The sequence below is a fragment of the Capsicum annuum genome, chromosome 6, assembly GCF_002878395.1.
Source record: "Capsicum annuum cultivar UCD-10X-F1 chromosome 6, UCD10Xv1.1, whole genome shotgun sequence".
In the NCBI taxonomy this organism is placed as follows: Eukaryota; Viridiplantae; Streptophyta; class Magnoliopsida; order Solanales; family Solanaceae; genus Capsicum; species Capsicum annuum.
In genome coordinates, this window is record NC_061116.1 from 219,906,621 (window position 1) to 219,930,624 (window position 24,004).

General features: G+C 34.8%; 2 protein-coding genes across 5 annotated transcripts; both read right to left on the reverse strand.

Annotated features, from left to right (window-relative positions):
- Positions 1–236: 236 nt before the first annotated feature.
- Positions 237–11,336, reverse strand: LOC107875628 (protein saal1). The gene is made up of 11 exons (XM_016722416.2): positions 11,079–11,336; positions 10,410–10,682; positions 4,328–4,393; positions 4,047–4,186; positions 3,490–3,616; positions 2,663–2,814; positions 2,191–2,326; positions 1,844–1,928; positions 1,482–1,744; positions 1,067–1,203; positions 237–830 (listed from the first exon to the last, which is right to left on the reverse strand). Exons 1-11 carry the CDS (start codon positions 11,142–11,144, stop codon positions 806–808), a joined length of 1,470 nt encoding a protein of 489 aa, XP_016577902.1. The 5' UTR covers positions 11,145–11,336; the 3' UTR covers positions 237–805.
- A 1,383-nt stretch (positions 11,337–12,719) lies between these two features.
- On the reverse strand, positions 12,720–18,384 carry LOC107875627 (SRSF protein kinase 2). Of its 4 annotated transcripts, none has more exons than XM_047414066.1 (6): positions 17,906–18,384; positions 15,863–16,831; positions 14,283–14,330; positions 13,770–14,199; positions 13,239–13,314; positions 12,720–13,145 (listed from the first exon to the last, which is right to left on the reverse strand). In XM_047414066.1, exons 1-4 carry the CDS (start codon positions 18,113–18,115, stop codon positions 13,783–13,785), a joined length of 1,644 nt encoding a protein of 547 aa, XP_047270022.1. In that variant the 5' UTR covers positions 18,116–18,384; the 3' UTR covers positions 12,720–13,145; positions 13,239–13,314; positions 13,770–13,782. The 4 variants fall into 4 exon arrangements, with proteins under 4 accessions (XP_047270022.1, XP_047270021.1, XP_016577900.2 ...); XM_047414065.1 differs by having other exon boundaries at positions 12,720–13,153; XM_016722414.2 differs by having other exon boundaries at positions 13,239–13,324.
- Positions 18,385–24,004: the final 5,620 nt, after the last annotated feature.

The following is a 24,004-nucleotide window of genomic DNA, read 5'->3' on the forward strand; positions in this document are numbered from 1 at the left end:
CAAGTTCCATCTAAGAGAGAAATTACTTTGAGTACCATTTCAAAGTTCGAGTTCCAAAGCCTCTTCTTACAGATTGCTAGATGGAAAAAAAAAAACTGCCCGTTCCATGAGAAAAAACCAGGTTTTATCCACGCTACCAACAAGAAAATCGTCGCATGCATCATAACCTTATTGAAATCTTGGAGTCAAAATCATGTCATTGGCAGGCAATGAATAAAATCTAAAGAGTCAATCCACAGAACAAAGTTGGCTCTTTCCATAGACCACTAACAAGTCCAGAATTTTGTCTTGAGGTATAAACAAACAAGTGTAAGATCATGTACATACTACAGAAAAACATTGGACTGCCAAACTCTTTGTTTTTTCTTTCCACCAAATAGAATAATCAACTAAAGCGAATTAGGCAAACTGCACAATGCTCTGGAACAATTCTACAAGGATTGGTGGGTGGAATGGCGATAATCTCCAAATGGGACTGTTGTAATGAACACTTTCTCGAGCTACCTAAGCTACCTGTATTTATCAGGGACAACTCCCAAGTAGCTAGAGGGCAGGATAGCTAAACACTAAGCTGGGACAAAGTCTCATCCAAAAAGAAGAGCTTTTCAAGGATACTAAACAAGCCAACACTTGTATATTGTGACACTTTTACAACATCAGGCAACCACACATTCTCCGCAAATCCTTCCAGAGAGATATCTTGAAGTGAGGTGATTCCTGCTTCGCTGTATTACCCCGAGAATCAAGATTGCCAGATAAAAGATAGATGAGCACTATCTTACTTCATCGTTTGTCAATAATTGGATCATCCATGAGTTCCTGCAGTAGACCTGTGGGGAACAGGGTAAATCATTAACATTGAAATGAAGATTGTAAAAGCAGCTTAGCAAACATTTTGCTCGTTTCATATGAAGTAGTAACACAACCATGAAACAAGATAGGGAAGAGATAGTTCTGAAATTGGTTTACGAAACAGTCAAAAATCTCCAAACAGCATAAGAATTCTCAAGCACGTCTGGATAACATATAGGATGGTAACAGGATAGAAAGTAAAAATAGGTCTTACTTGGCATATTTGCAACAGTAGTGCAACATTTTATCGACATCTCTTTCACTGACATAGCATCCCTCCATAGAAAGAGTTTCCTTCAAGTGGTCATCAAGGGTTCTCCATTGACTTAAAATTTCAACAATTCGGTTTAGCTATTCATCAATAAAGGATAACAGAATTCGGAATGTAATATATAAATCAGTTGATTAATTATGTCCCAATCCCAAACTAGTTGGTTCTCGCTATGGGAATCCTCCATATGCATTATTGTGCTCTACCTTCCATTCCAATACTACCAGAAGGTAACATCACTTTTAGAAAAAGAAATGTGGATACCAGTGAGCATACCATTGGATAGTGGTTTACTTAAGAAAATTCATTCATCTCCAAAGAAGAAAATATTTCTGAATATATATATGAAAAAGGATACAGCAAATGTTCTTGATATTAATTTGGTGGAACCTCTATGGTCTTCGCTGGAATCATCAACATTGTAGTTAAGAAGTTCATCTTCAACCACCTCTGACTTGCTTGTAAGAACTGAGACATGCTGGTGCAGATCTGAAGGACTCATATCAGTTTTCAGAATTCGAGCCAGTAACCTTGCAAGAATGCTCCAAATTGCACTTCGTGCTTCGATATCATCAGAAGCAAAAGGAAACACATCAACTAAACCCTGTAAGAAAAGCCTGTCTGAAATAATCCAGGAGTCATTACTGATTTGATAAATTAACATAAACTAAGGCCAACAAAATCAGACTAGCATATGTTGATGTGATTATGAACTCTCACCTTGTGATATCTCCAAAGCCAGATAAGTTGCATCAGTCAGAATATTTGCTGTCAAAACTGAAGCAGTAACGCAAGAGTGGGCAAACTGCAGGCAATGCATACATTAAAAATTCCTCTACTTAAGAACTCAAATATTGCTATAATGTTTCTACACCACGATTCTTCTTCTTTTGTTTTAATAGATAAAGTTCTATGCCACCTATTTTATTGTTTACTTCCACATTTTATTCTCCCAAGTTGTTTGCTAGATCCATAAAAAGGGAAAATGTGCTTTCGCTGATCTTTAGCTCAATTTGTAATACGCAAGGATATAAATGAGAAGGTTCTGCCAGTTGTTAACATCATACCTCAGCTTTATCCGGATGCTTGATCAACTGAACAAGTAACTGGAAGAGTTCCTTGTTTGAGCAGATTTCTTGTGAATAATCATCAATGACAGAAAGTGCTTCAATAGTCTGAAGAATCAAATCTAGAATAGAACACCTGAGACATAATCACAAATCAGTTGAAGGTTCATCACAGATGATAATTTAAAGGAAGCCCCCATGCATGGGCATTAGAGCATGAGGGCCAGGGGTGAGGGAGGGAAGGAGGATGACTGCGAACAATGATGAATTGCGATATGTTTCTATGTTCTATTGACTGCACATGATACAAATAAAGTTTAACATGAAAAATATTAAAGAAAAGTATAACATGCCAAGTAATAATGTCCTGAAGATATGTATGCAATAATTAGCAATCATATTAGCAGTGAATGGAGAAACAATTAAACAGCTTCTCCTTGAAAAGGACAACCCAAGATAAGAAAGGACAGACCTTTCAGGTGATCTTTCTTCCATTAACTTGCTTATCTCGACAGATAGGAGATCAACCAGAATTCTTAGGAGGCCTAACTTAAACAGTGGTGGTAGCAATATTGCAACAACATCCTGCTTACTTTCTGCTATTGCTAAGAGAAGATTAATGCTCTGTAGAGAAGAAAAAATTTACATCAAATGCAAATGCTGAGCAATAACAGTATAGAAAGCAACACAAAAGATATTTAAAAACATAACAGAAGAACATGTCAGAAGGACAAAGTGTGGTATTAGATCTCTTTCAACAAAACTAACAGATTAGGAGTTTAATGACTTTATCCATCAGAAAGATACTCTTACCAAATACCACCATCCTTGAATTGCATTTGATTCAAAGACATTGCTATGGTTGGTAACAGTAAACTAATCTTTATATTGCAATAAAAAAGTCAACTCTTTTACTTCTAGAGCAGTCATGGGTAGATGTATCTGGAAGTCTATTCCTGTCATGGTTTGTTTAAAAAATAAAATTCTTTTGGGAGGAACAGTAAAATAGAAAATAAACTCTCAGGTATACCACATTTCCTGGATATCAATAGTAATTTTCAGGACACACCACATTTGCAGGTTCGCAAGTCCTACATTGGAATGAGACATTTATTTGACATAGGGTCAAAGTCAGCGATAAATACAAACAATTTCCATATATACTCATCCAACAAGGAAAATATACACCAGTTTTAAAATTGCAAGACCCCCAGATTCAAGAAAGTCGGAAGCAGGCTAGTGAACCAACACTGAAAAATAAAAAGCTACATGGAAAATTGAAGCCAGAGTCAATGCTACCTTCTCAAGAAGCTGGACGTTCAAAGTGTTCTCTACAATCCATAAAATACGAGATAAAATTTGTTCAGGTTGCAGAGCTTCCGCCAAAAAAACACTTTCGTCGCTTGGAAGAAATAAAGTTAACAGCCTGTAGGCAATGTCAACTATAAGAAAATTTGATCGAGATAAAGCCAAGGCTAAGGAAACTAAAATGCATCTTATCACATGTTCCCAGAAAAGAAAAATAACTCCCGTGCATTACTATACTGAAATGGGATCATCAAGTCAAAGGTACAGGACTTTCACAAGGATATGGTGGATTGCAATCAAAAAAAGAGTAATACTTAACAGTAAGGAACAACATGACAATGATTCCAGATTAACAGTAACAAGCATAAGAATGCTATTCTCCATGATGGCACTGCAATATAAATATTACTACCATTGGTGTTGGCATCAGTCACCTACCCCCCAAAAAGAGGTAGAAAAAAAAGCAATGTGGCTTAAGTTATACATCACAAGATAAAAAATATTAGGGCAGAATCAATTACTAATTTTGTCATAAAGTAATATTGTACCGGCATGCTTCACAAAGACATGGTGTGTCATCTAGAAACAATTGTTGCAACACTGCTCCAATCAGACCATTCGTAGAAGTGATCTTTTTTCGCGGAACATCATGGCAAGCTAGGTTCCCAATAATACCAAGGCTAATTTCCTGTTTACACGTAATGACTTCATCAAATATAAATTCGACCATCTCTCAAGTTGAGCTCTATGTGGTCACCAGAAGACCAAAATTTAACATAAGTAAACTTCAAAAAGGAAGGATCTAACAGACGAATAAAGGAAGACTTACAGTAATCCGTGAAGATTTTGAGACCATCAGAGTCGCCAAAAGCACTTCAAGAGCAAAGTTTTCAACCTGCACATAGAACTTAATCATCCCTCTAAAGACTAGAGCAGTGCACGTGTGCATATGGAAGGCCATCCACCCACCAATAAGAGCAAATTCAATCCCCCAACCCCGCACGAGACCGAACTCCAAATAGAGAAAGACAAGGAATTGAGTACAAATACAACAGCAACAACATACCCAGTGTAGTCTCACAACTAGGAACACTTATCAGTACTTTCATCCTTTTTTTCTTAAGATAAGTGTATAGTGGATATGTTGTTGTTGTTGATAAGTTTAGTGCTTGATCTTCCAAATGGGAAGTTCCTTTCCTAAGCTGTTGGAACCTCTTCTCCATTTTGTATATACCGCAGGGTACACCTAGCACCAACCATTCGGAAAGGAAAAATTGGATCCCAACATCTTCATGGAGAATACAATTTCACCGGGTCCATTTCAGGGACAGTGAGGTAGTCCATGCAAGAAACCTCCTCTTCTTTCTTGAAAAAACTCTCAAAGGACATAAGAATTCCAGCGTCTAAGCCTAGGCTAAGTCTCTTAGGAAAATATGATGCTTTGTTGAAGATATAGAGAAGGTGAAGGACTCAAAAGAAAACAGAGAAGACTTGTTTCCATTTTTCAGTTGTAACTGTCTTTAAGAGTTAGTTACAGAGAATCCTAATGGCTAGTTTAGTTAGTTAGACAACTCACAATATAGTCTATATTAAGGACAATGTACATGATAACTAATAAGAGATACAAGCTGATTCTCTTCTCTCTCATCTTCTTTCTCTCTCAGTTCTTTTCGTTCCTCTCTTCTCCTACAACTATCAAACTCTCTACTTTCTCCATTGTTGAATAAACAAGAAGCTTACTGCTATCTTGTATAATTACACGGTATCAAAGCCGTTATTCACTAGAAAACTAGTAGAGCAAGGTCGATTCTAGTGTATTAAATCAAGATCATGAAGTCTGCAATCAAAGGTTACAAAGCTACTACAATGGAAAATCAAATTGCTCCTGTGAATGTTGCTGAAACAAGCAGAGCTACTCCAGCAGAGCTACTCCTAATTCACTGGATTATAATCATCCTCTCTTTCTCAGTCCCTCTGATGTAAGTGGCATCCAAATCATATCTTTTCAATTGACAGGAGTTGAGAATTTCTCAATTTGGTTTAGATCCATGCGTATAGCTTTACTAGGGAGGAATAAGTTAGGCATGGTCGATGGAACATGCTCTAAAGAGAGGTTCTCAAATGAGTTAGGTAATCACTTGGAAAGAGTCAATGCAATTGTACTATCTTGGATCATGAATGTAGTTTCTAAAGAATTGCTAGGTGGAATCATGTATGCATCTGTGGCTAAAGTAGTATGGAATGAGCTATCTGAAAGGTTTAACAAAGTTGATGGAGCAAGAACCTTTAATCTGCACAAAGAGATAGCCACATTGTCTCAAGGAACTGCCTCAATGTCTGTGTATTTCTCAAAATTAAAGGATCTATCGGAAGAATTTGAGGCTCTTGTGCCTGCACTTGGGTGTGAGTGTGAGAAATCAAAGGAGTATGTACTGCATTTGCAGAAACTGAAACAGTTTCAGTTCCTTATGGGTCTAAATAAGACCTACACACAAGCAAGGAGTCAAATCTTGCTTATGACCCCTCTCCCAAATGTTAACCAAGCTTATGCAATGGTCATAAGTGATGAAATCCACAAATCTGTGTCAAGTCAGGCAGGAATCTTGGGAATGAGTCCTGCAGTTAATGCTAAGAACCTTGAGATAGCCATGTATGCAAGAAATGGTCCAGGTGGAAGCAACAATCAGAAGTTCAAGAAAAACTTCAACCTGCAGTGTGATTTCTGCAAACTGAAGGGGCACACTAAGGAAAACTGCTGGAAGTTGGTTGGATATCCTCAAGATTACAAGGCCAAGAAGAAGTTCAAACATGAAGGAACCAACTCAGCTTACAATGTGTCTGTGGGTCTTCATGAGTGTGCAATGGATCAGAATGGTTATGATCAGTGTGCAGGTCAGTACTCTCATTCTAAGTCTATGCAGAATTGGGCTACTAAAGATAAACTGAGAGCCAGCGTACTTCATTCTAAGTCTATGCAAAATTGGGCTACAAAAGATGTCGCAACTGAGTCAGATGGGAAATGTTGCATTCACTAAGGAACAATATGAGCAAATCTTGCAAATGATCAACAAAAACAACTCTGGCAACATACCTTGTGATTTGCAAATGTAACAAGTGCAGGTATTTCGGCTTATTTAGCCTCTTTTGATTTTCAGAAATGGATCATAGATACTGGTGCTACTAACCATATGGTTGGGGACTAAAACCTGTTACTTAACAAGAGTGTTACAAAGTTGGACAAACCAAAAAAGGTATATCTACTAAATGGTGACACTACAATGGTCACTCATGTGGAAACTAGTTGCTTGTCAGAAGGAAATAACATCACAGATGTCTATCACATTCCACAGTTTACATGTAGTCTTCTATCAGTGTCACAAGCGACTACGGAGTGGAATTGCTCAATGAATTTCTTTCCTCATTTCTGTGTTTTCCAGGATCTCTGTACTAGAAAGGTGAGGGGGATTGGTAAGCTTGATGGAGGACTATCTGTGCTTGGAGATCAGTCAAGAAAAGAAGTTACAGTAGCAACTAAAGCAGCTAGTAAACCAGCTATGGAAAGAACTCAAGCTGAGGTAGATTTGTGGCATCAAAGGTTGGGACATGCATCAACAAATGTGCTGAACAGAGTTATATCACAGGAGGTCCAAGTTATAGAAGATAGACTAAAACAATGTAGTATCTGTCCTAGTGCTAAACAAACTAGGTTACCTTTTCTGTCTACTAATGGTCAAAGTACATTTATGTTTTGATCTTGTGCACATGGATGTGTGGGGACCTTACAAAGTACCAACTATGAATGGAAACAGATACTTTCTAACAGTGGTTGATGATTTCTCAAGATTTACTTGGATATTTCTATTAAAGCTTAAGTCTGATGTTTGCATTCAAATACAACACTTCCTTGTATATGTGAAAACTCAGTTTGAGAAGACTATCAAAGTAGTAAGGACTGATAATGGTACTGAGTTTGTCAACTCAGTATGTAAGAAAATGTTTCAAGAACATGGCATAATACATCAAACTACATGTCCATATTCCCCTCACCAAAATGGTGGTGCTGAGAGGAAACACAGGCACATACTCGAGGTAACAAGAGTTGTGAGATTTCAAGCTGAAATTCCAATAAGATTCTGGAGCTATTGTGTTCTAACTGCAGTATATATCATAAACAGACTGCCTAGTTCAGTCATTCACTTTGTGAGTCCTTATGAAAAGTTATATGACACAACCAAATTGTAATCATCTAAGAGTAATGGGGTGTCTTTGCTATGCTAAAGTACTGAATGAAAGTGATAAGTTCATGACTAGAGCAAAGATAGGTATTATGATGGGGTATTCTAGCACTCATAAGAGATATGTAGTATATGATATGTTTGCTAACACTTTTTCTGTGTGTAGAGACGTGATATTCAGGGAAGAGATATTTCCTTTTAAGGAACTCAAAAAGCAGGCTCAATCACCCCACCATGTATTGCCTTTAGAAGATCAATATCCAGTAACAAGTGATGATATGACAACTCTACAGGTTTCTACAAATGTCTCATCTCAAGGGGTTCCTAACTCAGTTAACCAGCAAGAGCAGCTGCAACCAAGTGTGCCAACTACAAGAAAACCCATAACCAAGGTGTATCAAAGGAGATCAAATAGAGGCCAAGGAGTTATTCAGCAAAACCAGCAACTGCAGAGTGTTCCTACTACAACAGAAGTTGTAGCTCAACCTTATGCATCTCAGGATCAAAGGAAGTCCACTAGATAAAGAAAATCACCAGCATGGATGAATGATTTTGTTTCCAAAAACACAAGGAAGGTACCTCATGCTCTTGCTAATCATGTATCATATGACAAACTGTCCCAGTCCTACAAGAACTATGTGCTGAAAACATCATGTGTGGCTGAACCTACAAGTTACTCTGAGGCTTGCAAAGATTCAAGATGGGTAAAAGCAATGAAGAATGAAATAGATGCCTTGGATTCCAATCACACTTGGGAAATTGTTCCCTTGCCTGGAGGAAAGAAAGCTATTGGTTGTAGATGGATATATAAAGTGAAGTACAAAGCTTCAGGAGAAGTTGAGAGGTTTAAGGCTAGACTGATAGCAAAGGAATATGGACAAAGAGAAGGGATTGATTACAAAGAAACATTCTCACCTGTTCTTAAGACGAAGACAGTAAGAACTGTGCTTGCTGCTGCAGCGAAAAAACACTGGTGTGTTCAACAAATGGATGTCTACAATGCATTCCTAAATGGTGATCTAGATGATGAAGTGTACATGGATCTACCTCAGGGATTTGCTAGTCAGGGGGAGCATACAGTGTGTAGACTACTCAAACCCCTATATGGTCTCAAACAAGCACCAACGCAATGGAACACCAAGCTATCAGAGGTTTTGATAAGGTCTCAGTTTATTCAAAGCAAATATGATCCATCCTTGTATATCAGAAAGACAACGGAAGGAATCACTCTAGTGCTAGTATATGTTGATGACATGTTGATCACTGGAGACAGTCTAAAGCTAATAAAAGAGACCAAGACAATGATGCATCAAAACTTCAAGATGAAGGATCTGGCTAAGATATTTCCTTGGAATAGAGTTTGCAAGGTCTGATAAAGGGATATTGATGCATCAGACAAAATATGATTGAAGTTACTATCTGAACTAGGCTTGACAGCAGCCAAACCTGCAGCTACTCCTATGGACTACAACACCAAGCTGACATCTAGACAATTTGATGAGCATGTCGAGCAAAACCAAGCTGCTGATGATCCACCAGAAAACCAAGAAGTTTATCAAAAGTTGATTGGCAAGTAGTTGTACTTAACTATGACAGGGTGTATTGTTGTCTAGTGACTCAAACAGTAGAGTGAGTGCCCACTGCGATGCAGATTGGGCATCCTGCCCTCAAACTAGAAAGTCTGTGACTGGTTACTTTATGAAGATTGGGAAATCAGTAGTCTCCTGGAAATCAAAGAAACAAACCACTGTATCCAAGAGCTCAGCTGAGGCAGAATTTAGAAGTATTGCAGCAGTAACAACTGAACTGATATGGATTTTAGGCCTAATGAAGGAGATTGGGAGTGAAGTGTTGCTACCTGTGGATGTGTTCAGTGATAGCAAGTCTGCCCTACAAATAACAACTAATCCAATATATCATGAGAGGACAAAACATATTGATATTGACTGTTTTTACATAAGGGAAAAAATTGTTGAAGGAATATTCAGAACTCACTACATTGCAACTAAAGATCAACCTGCAAATATGCTAACTAAAGGACTAACCAGAGCTCAACAAGTCCATCTCAATACCAAGCCAGGAATCTGTGACATTTTCTCACCTTCCTAGCTTGAGGGGGAGTGTTGAAGATATAGAGAAGGTGAAGGACTCAAAAGAAAACAGGGAAGACTTGTTTCCATTTTTCAGTTGTACCTATCTTTAAGAGTTAGTTACAGAAAATCCTAACGGCTAGTTTAGTTAGTTAGACAGCTCACAATGTAGTCTATATAAAGATAATGTACATGATAACTAATAAGATACAAGCTGATTCTCTTCTCTCTCATCTTCTTTCTCTATCAGATCTCTTCCTTCCTCTCTTCTCCAACAACTATCAAACTCTGTACTTTCTCCATTGTTGAATAAACAAGAAGCTTACTGCTATCTTGTATAATTACATGCTTAACCAGAGCTTCAACTAAGAAATAGGAAGGCCTCTTTTGCAAAGCCTTCAAAACGCCCGTATTTGGGAGGAAGCATAAAATAATTCTTATCGCAACTATAAATACTGAACAGAAAATTTCTGCTTTAATTCTAAGATAAATATCGAAAACAGAGAAGAAATGGTGAAACGGCCCACTTCTTCCTCCAGCCAACCAAAGAAGATCAAGATGCTAGACAAGTAGAAGTTCTAAATACCATGAATTCAGCGTGAGTTTTACTAGCCGCTAGATCCCATAAAATGCAGCCAAACTCTTCCCAAGCATCTTCTCCCGCTGCTACACCCTCACGCTCATTTTGACTATACAACTTGTCATCTACTGATTGTTCAACAAATGTTTCAACATTCTTCATATTTTCAGACTTATCAATACAACAGCTCTGGTCTCCATGCTTCACATTTTCTGGTAGGAGTTTCCGGATCAAAGATATTATATAACTGGGATCAACTGTGGTTGTTATATCAAACAGCTGCAGATTAAAACATAATGCCTTGAGAGAAGAATCAAAAACAAATTGGAAAAAAAAGATAAAATCTAAAACAAATGCAGGCGTAATGTATAAAAAAAAATTAACAAGTAACAGGTTTATGAACCAGTAATGATATTTTTCTTTTTCTCTCAATTGCCTAATACTTCCTTTTCACGTATGTGCTACTGAAAAAACTCTCTATATACAAAGATTTACTAACTATTTAAATAACCGTTGTAGCAAAATTGACATTGATGGATCGGTTTTAAAATGATGCATTAGCTCTTGCATGGACAAATAAAGTAAAAAGAATCCTAATTAATTAATTCACAGCTCAGAATCAACAGGAATTGGTATATTTGTAGGTGATGAATGCATTTTCATGGGATTGATTACCTCGTCGGAAGGAGCAGGAGGGTGATGAGTACTGCTCTGATATTCTGATTCCGGTGGAATTGACATAGCCGGAGCTAGCGACGGTAATGCTAGGGTTTTCGCGCTCTTTTTATCTTCTCTTTCCTTTTTTGCCCTTTTGAATGATCGAATTTAGGAGAGACTTGGCTTATACTAGTTCAGTAGTACTAAATTTTTGAGCATAGGGAATTTATCTAACATAGGCATATTACGTAATTCAAAAACAAATTCTGGAGAAATTCATCATGCATAAAGAAAATAAGTCTTTAAATAAAAGCTTTTAGTAAATAAATCATTTGAGTTTCAAAATGTGATGATACAGGTGCAAGAGATTTAATTCACTTTATTTTAATATTGCTGAAATTTTAAAAATAGTTTGTTAATATCTAAAAAGGTAAACATGAAATGTGAATTATAATTTATGTCCTAATTTCTTTTTCTTAATAGATGTGCGCAAAAATTCATTTATTTTAGATTAAAAAGAATATATACTTCAGGTATTTCAATTTATTTTGATAATAAGGAACTTTTAATTTATGATGTCTTAAATGTATCAAAATGTATAATGCCAAAGATCCCAACAAGCACTAAAAAGAGTTATAATAGGTCTAGACTAACAATTTCAATCATTTAAATGTAAATACATTTTTGGTCCAATCTCAATTGCTTGTTTGGAATGTTGTATAAGAACTTTTCTCGTATAGTATGAGATGGAAATGATGTCTTTTCCACACTATTTATTTTTGAGAAAAGACATCTTTTTACTTCTGAACTTGTTCATTTAATTTACTTAAACCTTTAAACTAAATTTATAATTATTTACCCTATTAATAGTTTTAGTGAATTAATTTCAACCCTAAAGATATAATACCACCTTTACTACGGAGAGTGTATTAGACGCGCCCACATATCAGCGCTATATCACTGCCACATCGCGCCACGTCACAAATCATTTTTAAAAAGTGCCACTAATATACATATATTGAAAATAAAAAAAATCATGTGCCACAAATTATTATATACTGTTGAAATAAAAAATCTTAAAATGGATCATTTTCTTTGAATCCATCGTACAATTTTGGGTATTTAGTGGAATCACTAAAAATGAAAATCGCGACAAAATTCTATCGGAAAGCAAAATTACATGTTTAAAAACAAGTTTAACAATATTTTCATCTTCTCTTCGAGGTTTGTATTGAAAATGATTATATATTTTGGCTTTTTACTTCTAATGCGTAATTTGTGATTACATTTTACACGCTACTTAGGGGCCGTTTGGTGTGAGGTATAAGTAATAATAGTCCTTGGATAAAATGTGAGATTATTTTCTCTCATGTCCCGAAATTATTTATCTCACCATTTAGACTATAGTGATGGGATAAGTTATCTTATATACATGATGGAATAACTAATCCGGCAATAATTATCTAAGGATTAGTCTTTCCCAACCAAACGACCCATTACAGATTGGTAAGATGGATTAAACTCGACCGTAACAACTGAACATTTTCACGCAACTTTTCTCTTCACATTAAGAAATTGCTTGAAATGGCCGCCGATACGAAAACCGGTAATGGCTCGGTGATTCACCATTCAACATAATTTATATATGGACTTTGAAAATGATCCAAATGTCAAATGAGATTTAAATGTCAAACGTCAATATGGATGTATATATAACACCTCTCTATAGTAGCCATGAAATTTTCCAACAAACGCGGTCAATATTGTATTAGCAAGATCCTATGATTTGTGGGCAGTAAGTTTATACCGCAGATGTCAACAAAAATTAGTACAGAATAAAGGCATATAGATAGTCCAAGCATAAGAGACTTTCTTGTTATGCAACATAGCATCCTACCATAGGTCACTAAATTTTGCCATTAAAAGATCTCTTTCACTGAAGAGCGTGCGTACATCATCTAAGGAAAAGCCAAACAATGAGAATCCAATCGAAAGGTGGCTCATAAATTCTCCACCAAAAGTTCTACAACCAAAAGACTCTGTTTCACTCACCAAATCAACACGTCGGAACCTGCTTAAACTTGCCTGCTCCCCTAACGTTGGAGATAAGAAATTCTATCAGTCAGGCTCAGACTATCAAACCAAATGAAAAATTATTATTTGCTTAATTCAACTCACAGTTTATGAGGGACGTACGACACTACCCACAGTAAAGCAGAGGAGTCATTCCTTCAATTTCTGAAAGCTCACAGCACTACATTCACCTGAAACAAAGTCGTCAATTGCAGACATAGAGCATCAACCTTTTTTTTTTCCTTTTCCATTTTTGATAAACTAAAACTGCAGTGGCGCTAACAATATTACATAGACATAGAATCAGGAAAAACACAGACAAGAAATGTAACATCACATGGATGGTTGGACAACTAAAATGCCTAGATTTTAAGACTTGGGTTTCAAAGAAGCCAAAAGTGAGGACATGTGAAGAATTTCCAGAGAACAAAGAGCAAATGAGCTGCAGTTTGCCAATCTGATACACTCTAGTCAAATGCTTCAACCAATAACACTATTGCCGTTAAAGATCATCAATTTAAGAGAATGACGAGGCAAATAAAATTAGCACAGAAAAAATCAAAGTAATCATGGTTCATTTGCAATCTCGTTGATGGGGGACCAAAATGATTAAATGAAGATGTTAAGTAGAGCAACCTGGATCAGTCAACTATGTCTTCTTAGCAAGATTTGAAGATTGAGAAGCTTTGACTGGCCCTGCAACCCCATCAATTGCAATATTACCCACTCTAACTTGCATCGTCTCCCTTTCATCCTTCTCACCGTTTTTCTTCGAACCATGGTTTTCAGTTGCTTCTGATAGAGAATTAATCGAAGAAGGAGCAAGATGTTGAGGGCGTCCAGTAATCCATGGATGATTAAGACATTGAGCCGCAGTCGGTCTTTTCTCAGGCACAAAGTCAAGAATAGGTATAAGGAAGTCTGCCATCTCATTCACATCTTGTTCGCGGAAAGCATATTTTTCCATAAGCACTTTACCGAGAGTCCAGAACTGCAAGCGCCTGATGTGCCTCAGATCTCCATATCGGTTAAAAAATTCTCGTGAATGGCGTCCACCTAAGGCAATCTGCAGCAATATTGAAAATTAGATCTATGGTGGAATTATTTTACTCGGCCTTTAATGGCTTCTCGCCAGACATAAAAACACACCTTGCGTGGCATCTGACCCAGAAGCTCCATCATGAGGGCCAAGTGATCCTGTCAAGACCATTTAAGTGAACAATTAAGTTAGGAAAAAAAAGTGATAATAGAAAAAAAAAAAAAAGTTGCATTTAAACTTGAAAAAAAGTAAAAGTTTTGCGAGTAGAAAAAATCACTTGAAATCTACTCGCAAAACTGGTCAAACCCACTTTTTCAAGCTTGAAACTCATCTCCAAAAAAAAAAAAAAAAAAAAAAAAAAAAAAAAAGAGTCCAACATGTCCAAACGGGCCCTTAAAAGAAAGCACTAAACTAAAGACTTGTTTAAAATGTTTCTACCATGAAACTAGACAGAAGCTAATCCACCAATAAAGATAACACAAAGTCTGGCATTAGAACATTGAATAGAGGCAAGCAATCTCGTGTAAACATGGTACCACAGAAAGAATTCTTGCTTTCAACATGCAGCCATTTCCAAGTCAGTAGTAGTAGGGTTAATGAATACTTTTGTTTATCTAAAGAAGACAACTTACCGTCTTTCACCAACAAAGTGACTGCGTGAGTGACGAGTCAGACTTTTCTAAGCAAGCGAAAATGTCAAAAATAATTTTAGCAAACCTTTTAAAGAGTAATGATAAATAAGACCTAAGTGATAAATAATTTAAACATCCAATGCAAACACTCAAGGCAATGGATGGAGTGACCAAAGAAATTATGAACTCCCTTAAATCTTAAACAATGAGGACCGTTGTATGCTCCAACATCCTCCCCGCACATGTAACATGATCCTAGAGTCTTACCTGTTGATCTCTGAAGACTTTAATCTTGTTTGGGTTCCCAGAACGTTTTGATTGATAGGTTAAGTCAATCTATAAGAGATGTCATTAGAAGTGTATAGAAACCCAAACTAGTTAATGGGACCCAAAATCTAACTGTTCTTTCTTCCTATATGACTGACAGCTAAAAAAAGAACATTTTTTTAGCAATACAAGAAGTACAGAACCTAATCTTTAAGTTTCAAAAGAAATATATGACAGAACGAGGAGGTGGACTCGACCTATATGAATTTATTAAACATAATGAAGAAGGTTGACATGCAAATATGGATCATTATCTGGCAGTTTGACATTATATTCCATTAATATAGCGAAGTTGAGCATATATGAAGGAAGACAGCGGGTTCACTAAGAACAAGAATTCCTGCATGCTAATGAAACCATGTGGGTGTGTAACATTTCTTCAATGAAGAAACATGGTTTTAGTTCCAAAATTAACCATTTTCTCACTTAGATCTTGTCGGTAATCCTAAGGAATTGCTTAGAGTGTGCTTGATTCTTTACCTCACCGAAACCACAACACTGTTGACATAAGTTTCAGGAACCATCAATCAAAAAATAAGGCCTTTTTGATACACCAATACCCCAGACATTAGAGTCCACCAACAGGCACATCATACTCATAACATACAACACATGACAATTAGCTTAAGCCACAAATAGGTTTAAACACTATCCGAAATCTTATCAAAGAAACTTGTTTGTGCATGTCAAAATGGAAATGATCAAAATGATCAAAAGTAAAGTTGTTGTACCTCATCCCTATCATAATTGTCACCACTGTGAGGATCAAAAAGAACATCACCCGTGGTGAGCTCAAAGCAAATACAAGCAAGGGACCAAAGATCTGCTGAAGTAGAATATTTAGCACCCAGGATAACCTCCGGACATCTATACTGTCTAGTCTGGATATCACTTGTAAACTGTTTATACGTCCAACATGCATTACCAAAGTCAACTAATTTGCACTTAAGGTCAACATCAGCCAGTAGCTTCCGCCTATCGGAACGGCTGCCTCGTTTATGCCTCTGAATTCTTTGGCGCCCTTCCACTGTTGAGACATCTTCACTGGCTTTAACACTAGTTTGTTCCTCAACTGAGTTTGCTGCAGGTTTGTCATCACGAGTAGAGCCTTCAGGACCACTAACTTTATTATCTGGTTCAGTCTCCTCAGAAGCTTCCTTGTCGGTACACTTTTGAGCTACCCGCTTAGCTTTTTTTCGAATTTTCTTTTTCTGGTTTTTGGTCAAGTCACCGTTTAAACTCTTCACATCTTTAGAAGCCCCAGATTCAGAGAGAATCTTACTTTTATTGGAAGGAAGAACGACAGGAGTACCTGACTTTGTAGGATCTTTAGCTGGATCAATCATTGATAGAAGCAATACATTTTCTGGCTTTAAGTCTGTGTGTATGATGGAAAGCTGGCGATGCAAATAATCCAAACCCACTAAAATATGACAGCATATTTCTTTAACTTTGTGAATAGGGAGCCCTCGGTAGTCTGAATACTTGATAAGTGTCAAAAGATTATCTCCCAAGTATTCAAATACCATACAAACATGCTGCCCATTAGGACCAGAATGCTTGAAGTGATCCAACAGCTTCACTACACACTTCTTATCATCTGGATCTCCCTCAGCAATCTGCTTTAATATTGCAATCTCGTCCATTGCTGCTTCAGTATAATGCTGAGCACTCTTTTGAACTTTCAGAGCTACATATCTCTATTTCCGCACAAAAACATAAGCAGCAATTAGCTGAACAATCCGAAAGCCTGACAAGTTAACAAAATTTAAGCGTCTTTCCTCACAGCCATACTCTAAAACTCATAGAACTACATACCACTATAGTTCATGGATGCACACTTTAAAAATTATAATCAAAACAAATGAGAGGCTTTCATGAACGTCCTCAAGATCTCCTGTTCAAGTGAAGCATAACGCAACATATGCAAGATTACAATAACAACAACAACTACAACAATTTAGTAGGAATTAGCTATATGAATCCTCTATACCCATTCCCGTTCATTTAAACCTGTTTCATTCCCATACTCAGCATTTCTCTAATGACACTTCTAGTAATCTTTTGTGAGGCAGATATACTTATCCTTTTTAGCTGGTACAACTTGACCCTTGTAAATAATTTATAACATTTCTTGGATTCTGTTAGCTCTTTACATTAGGAAGAAGCTTAACTGATCTATTCTTTTAACGCTTGCATCTTCTTGATGCCTTTAAACGAACCTACTTACTTCATCAAAAACAACAATCTCTAACAACACTTGTCAGTTGTCATTTAATTGAATCCTCTATACCCATTCCCCTTCATTTGAACCTATTTCATTCCAGTACTCAAACATTTCTCTAATGACACTTCTAGTAATTTTTTCCAAGGCAGATATAGTTAGACTTTTTAGCTGGTACAAATTGAACCTGTAAATAATTTAAAACACTTCTTGGATTTTATTAGCTCTTTAGCTTAGATAAGAGCTACACATCCTTATTTTTGTGAGCTTAACTGATAAACGCTTGCATATTCTTGATGCCTTTAAATTAATATACTTACTTCATCAAAAACAAAAATTCTCTAACGACACTTATGAGTTTTCATTAAACTAACATATACATTTCTAAGTAAGCTAAAAAAAGGACTCTCAGCAATCACCAAATTGTGTCAAGTCCAAAAATAAAATTCACAGATAATACAATCAAAGTTAAGACTAACCACAAATAACTAAACAATATTAATTATAGACAAAATATGAAGTAATTGAGAGAATGGAGAAGAAAACTAACAGATTTTTGGATGTCCCAAGCGAGCCAAACAGTTGAAAAATGGCCCCAACCAAGCTTGCTCTGCACTACATATCGTCCATGTTTGAATGCATCTCCGATTCGTACAGCGTGATATCCACCGCGCTTGTAGTCTTCCGTTCCTTCGTCTTCCGATGTATAATCACTCGTCTCACTTCCATCGCCGCCGTTCCTCTCCGATTCTTCTGCCATTATCGATCCAATATGGAGATCGAACAAACTGATGATGGAATGGATGGTCAATGATAATGGAAGAGAAGGTTCTAGAAGAAAGACAAACAGAGAAGAGGGAAGATTTTTTTATTTTTTTTATTTTGGCAAAGGAGAAGAAAGTAGGGTTTCTAATTTCTGTTTAATTTGAGTGGAGAGGGAAAATGACTCAAATGAGTATTTTTTTTATTTTTTTTTCGACTGCTCACTGTCTGTTTTACTTTTAATATTTTTATTCTTGATATCAACAATTAGCAAGCATTTCTTAAGTTTATTGCCATTTATACACCAATTAATATAAATATTAAATAAAACATATGTTTCATTTCTTATTTCTTAGTCCCTTCTAATTAAATTAGTTGTCGTAATTTTCTTTTGAAGAGTCATACACTATGAACATTGATCTAACACATAAATTATTAAGTAAAAAATTATCGTTTTATGTGAAGTGTTATCATACATTGTTTTTATTAGGAAATTTCGCATGTAGTATATGATAGGACTTTTTTACCAAATTTATTTTGCTCCTATATATGTATCTTTCCTCTTCCTGCAATTTATCCTTAGGTTTTCTTATAAGAGTTTCACCTCTAATCAGTTTTGATAGTTGGTCATTGCAGTAAATTCTAAAAATGAAAAACACAAAAAGAAATACTAGATCATGAGAATTTCAAGAGAAAATAGAGAAACACACACTTTGTTAAAAGGAATCGAACAAGAGAATATTCAAATACATGAAACATATATAAATAAATACGTACTATAATAACCGAAGTTAAATCAGCATGATTAATTTCAACATCAATATTGAATAGTATCAATCTTATCAACTTCTCAAGTTGAGATTTAAAAAATCGATTGTTAGTGTTGAGATAATAATTACTTTGTGCATCATTATTTGAAGTTCAAGACTTTACTCATGAAGTCATTTTGCATCGATAGTTTTTGATAACATTCTTTTTTTTTTTTTTTTGACAATTAGCATTTTATTAATCACCAAAAGCGATAACATTGCCACAGGCTTTTGATAACATTGCTTACACTACACACGTATTGCAAATGTATAAACCTTTCCTTTGTCAAACATTGCTCATATTAGGTATAGAAATGCATATTGATGAAGCAAGGGACTTGTGGTTATATTAAGAAGATGGTGAGATGTTATTAAACAGGAAAACATTGTGAAGGCCCTTCTCCTTTGAGACTAAATCTCCAATGGATACAATTTTTATGCATTTGTATAAAATTAAAGTTAGTAGATGCCAAACCTCACAAATCTATTATGTTATTGTTGGAGTTTCATATCGGTGGGTTAAAGGGTCCTTGATCTCCTTATATGATCTTGGACAATCCTCCCCCCATGAGCTAGCTTTTGAGGTTGAGTTAGGCCCAAGATCCATTTCTTTATCATGGTATCAGAGACAGGTCCACCCAGTTCATTGTTTCTGATGTTGGGCCCCCCGTCTTATATTGTCCATGCTCCAGATGTCCAGCCCTGGGCGTGCGGGGTGTTGGAGCAAAGGGTCCTTGGTCTCCTTATATGGTCATGGACAGTCCTCCCTTCACGAGACAACTTTTGAGGTTGAGTTGTGCCCAAGATCTATTTCTTTATCATGGTATCAGAGTCGGGCCCACCCAATTCATTTGTTTTCGATGCTGGGCCCCCCATTTTATATTGTACACGCTCCAAATGTCCAGTCCTGGGCGTGCGAGGGGATGTTGGAGTCCCCACATCGGTGGATTAAAGGGTCATTAGTTTCTTTATATGGTCTTGGACATTCCTTTCCTAATGGTCTTGGGCCTAACTCAACCTCAAAAGGAGAGGATTGCCCAAGACCATATAAGGAGACCAGGGACCCTTTAACCCACCGATGTGGGACTCCAACACCCCCGGACGCCCAGGGCTGGACGTCTGGAGCGTGGACAATATAAGACGGAGGACCCAACATCGAAAACAATGAACTGGGTGGGCTCGACTCTGATACCATGATAAAAAAATGGATTTTGAGTCTAACTCAACCTCAAAAGTTAGCTCACGAGGGGGGATTACCTAAGACCATATAAGGAGACAGGGACCCTTTAACCCACCGATGTGGGACTCCAACAGTTATACATCCACTTCTTTTTAATTTTAATACTGCTAGGCCAATTTGCCATCTTGCATAAGATGGGCCCACATACACAAAATTTTGTGTAAGCATTGTCGATCTGTTGTCACTGTTCGTCTTCTAAGCTCGTCAAAATTATTAATTCTGAAGTTATGAAAGGACTTTAATTTATTTTGTATCCTAAACTTTTATTTATTTTGTTTTTTTTTTCAAATGATATCTCCGGTCTTTGCATGTCTCTAATTTTTTTTGGAGAAATATTAGTATTTTGCATATATATATATAAGTTCGATAAACATACAAATATTCCTCAATTATCTTCCACATACAAATATTCCTCAATTATCTTCCACTTTGACACATGCTAATTTATTAGCACTAGATCACAAAATATAAAGCCATTCAAATGTTGCTAATATTTTTTACGCTCCGTCGTCCACCTTTATGCTTGCTATAATTAGGGATGTACAAACCAAATCGTTAAGTCAAATCGAACCGATGAATCAAATCAAACCGAGGAAAAAAATCATTTTATGGTTTGGTTTGATTGGTTTAGTGTTGGCATAAAAAAACCGATCATTCTTGGTTTGGTTTGGTATTAGCAAAAATAAAATCAATCTAAACCCAAACCGAACCGACGCAATACATATATAATTTAAAATTTTTATACGTAAAAAAACACTACTTACAATCTACTTTCTAATTACATTTATTATTTTTGTATATTCAAAAAATAGATATATATTCTTGGGCATTTAATTATAGTATTTTTCATTAATAACAAATTAATACAAAGCCCAATATTAATATAAAAACCTAAAACTTTTTAATTGCTTCACTTTTTACATTTTACTTTCCAAGTTTCCAGAGAGTTCTAGTTATTTCTTTATCTTACTTTCATCTTACTTTTCTCAATTGTCAAGTTGTGAATTTAGGTTTTTTTGTTTTTCTTTTTTTTTTATGGAATCATGTTATAATTAATTACTTTATGGAGTTAAATTTTTAATAAGTTGTCTCTAATTCTTCGTTCTTTTGTATGATCACATTTTATGTGAAGAAAAACTTTCAGACAAGCTACTGTGACTAGCAGGGGCGGACCCACATGATGTTAAGTGGGTTCAACTGAACCCACTTCGTCGGAAAATTTATTATTTATCCAAGGGAGAATATTTTGAAATGCCTATAAGTATTTAATTTGAACCCACATAAAATAGAAGTTTGTCAAGGAGCAGTGGCCAAGTGGGTTCAAATTCACCCTATCAACTCGAGTTCGATCCCTACAGCTGATCTTTTGCACGTTACAGCTTTTCGCTTTTGGTTACATTGGCTACAAAGATTAAAAAAAGTGACCAATCATATTTAATATGCTAGTAAATTTATCATCTCTCTCTATATATATACACTAGTTTAGGTATACGTGCTTTACATGTGTATATAGTTAATTAACAATAACTAAATATCAAAGGAACAAATGATTGTGTGTGCGTTATATTATTAAGTTAAAAAAAATTTAAAATCAGCATTAGTTTTAAGACAAAAAAATGTACATGAAGAAAAACATGACAATTCACCATTCATTTTCTAATATCTCTTCTAATTATTATAGACATGTGAAATATATTAAAATATACTTTAATCTTGTAGTTTTTAATATGTTGTATGAAAAAATAGAAATAAAGTATTTAGAAAAAGAAATTGAAATGAACTAAAAATAAAAAGTAAAATAAATAATTAGGAATAAATAATTAGGATCCGTGTAGCTCTTTCGTATGCTAAAAATAAATAAATTGTGTGTTAGAGTATGTATGTATATAGGAACACATTTTTTTGTGTAATTTCTTTTACACCGACCACTGATTAAGCCAATAAGTACTCTTTCTTTTGAGAGTTTTTTAGTTTCACGTCTCTTTAATTGAGATAGAGTAAGGTCAAACGTGAAGTGACTGGAAAACAATTGTACACATAATTAAACACTTACAATGAGCCAGTACACATAAATTTATTGTTTCATCTATTTCTATTTTTTCATATATTAAATCTTTGATATTTTCTCCTGGTTCACCCAATAAAGACATAGTTCTTGATCATAATATAAGTTACTATTACTTTATTGTATTACACTTCAATTTCTAGAAACCTTAGAATTGAACAACAAGCTTCAAGTCACTTTTGATAGAGAGCGCTTAACCTCTAATATGAAACTTTTTTATTTGAATTCGGATTTAGTCGAGCTCCAATGTAGATACTGAACCCTTCAAATTGTAATGCTAATAAATAAATAAATAAATAAATAAATAAGATATACATACAAATTTACATCAAAATAAGAAAAAATTCTCAAGTTTACCTCAAATCAAAAGGAGCAATTCTCAAAATTGTTGATTGCCTCTTTATACCTACAATCAGTGATTAAAAAAATTTAATGATAAGCCAAACAAATAATAAATAAAAATCAAATCTCCTAAAAACCTAATTCCATGAATAATCCTTACAACATAGTATACGTAGTTTTTTAACAATAAAGCATCGATAAAAAAAAATTATTAACTAATAAGATAACTAATTATTATGAATTCAAAATGATCTATCAATTTTTCGTAACGAAATACGACGATTCAAATAATTTATTCAAAATTATAAATAAGCCAATTTCATTACTAAATATCATGAATTTCGAATGATCAACCAATTTCTCGTGACAAAATGTGACGATTAAAATAATCTGTCAAAAATTGTAAATAATTCAATTTCAAATCACTAATTGTATATGAAATGCTATAAACAAAACTCACAAAGAAATTTCTCAGCTTATAATTGTTTATCAAAAATACATCAGTTATTATTGTAAACTTTAAAATCAGTCTAAAATTTTAGAAAATATACCTCTGGACAAATTCACTTCAAGAACCTGCAATTTTGATAAAGAATATGAATGATATATTTATGGTGGAAAACATAAGAGAAAGTAATAAGACAAACAATAAGATCTACTATACAAAAAATTAGTAAAGAAAGAAAATATAGAAATATAAAGCAACATTAATGATAAAGTATATTAATGAGATTGTGCAATAATATTTTTTTTAAATATATAGAAGACTCTAAACAAAAAGAAATTTAAAAAGTGAATATTATCTAAGCCAAAAAGGAATTAAAAAAAGTAAATATTATAATTTCAATACCTAAAAGAAAGTTAAAATATGATTTTTTCTAAGTCTCTTAATTAGAAAAAACCATTCAGTAAATCACTTAAAAAAGAAGTTTAAAATGACAAACAAAAATAAAAATCATTTTTTATGGAAGTGACATCTCTACTTATAAAAAATTGGCGACAAAAATATTTTAACAAAACAACTAAAAATTATACTAATAATAAAAAGAGAATCCGAATCTCTATTTTGGATCACCTGACTTTTAAAAAAATTAATAATCAAAATTTAGTATATTTATTTTATTAGGGTTCCATATATATGCTACTGGTTATTTTTTTTCATATATTTTAAAAGTCCTTAATTTCTATCCCATATATTTTAGGAGTATTTAATTTTTATTCATATATCTTTAGGAGTCCTTAATTCGATTAAATAATAATTTTTTTTTTTTAAAAAAAGGTGAAAAGACAATTTTGTCTATTGCGGAGACTTTTAATGAAGGTTAAAAGTTCAAATCATTTTTCTAAGGGTCGTCATACTTTTAATATATTATAAATTATAGATATAGATATAGATATAGATTATAGATTATAGATATAGATATATTTTTA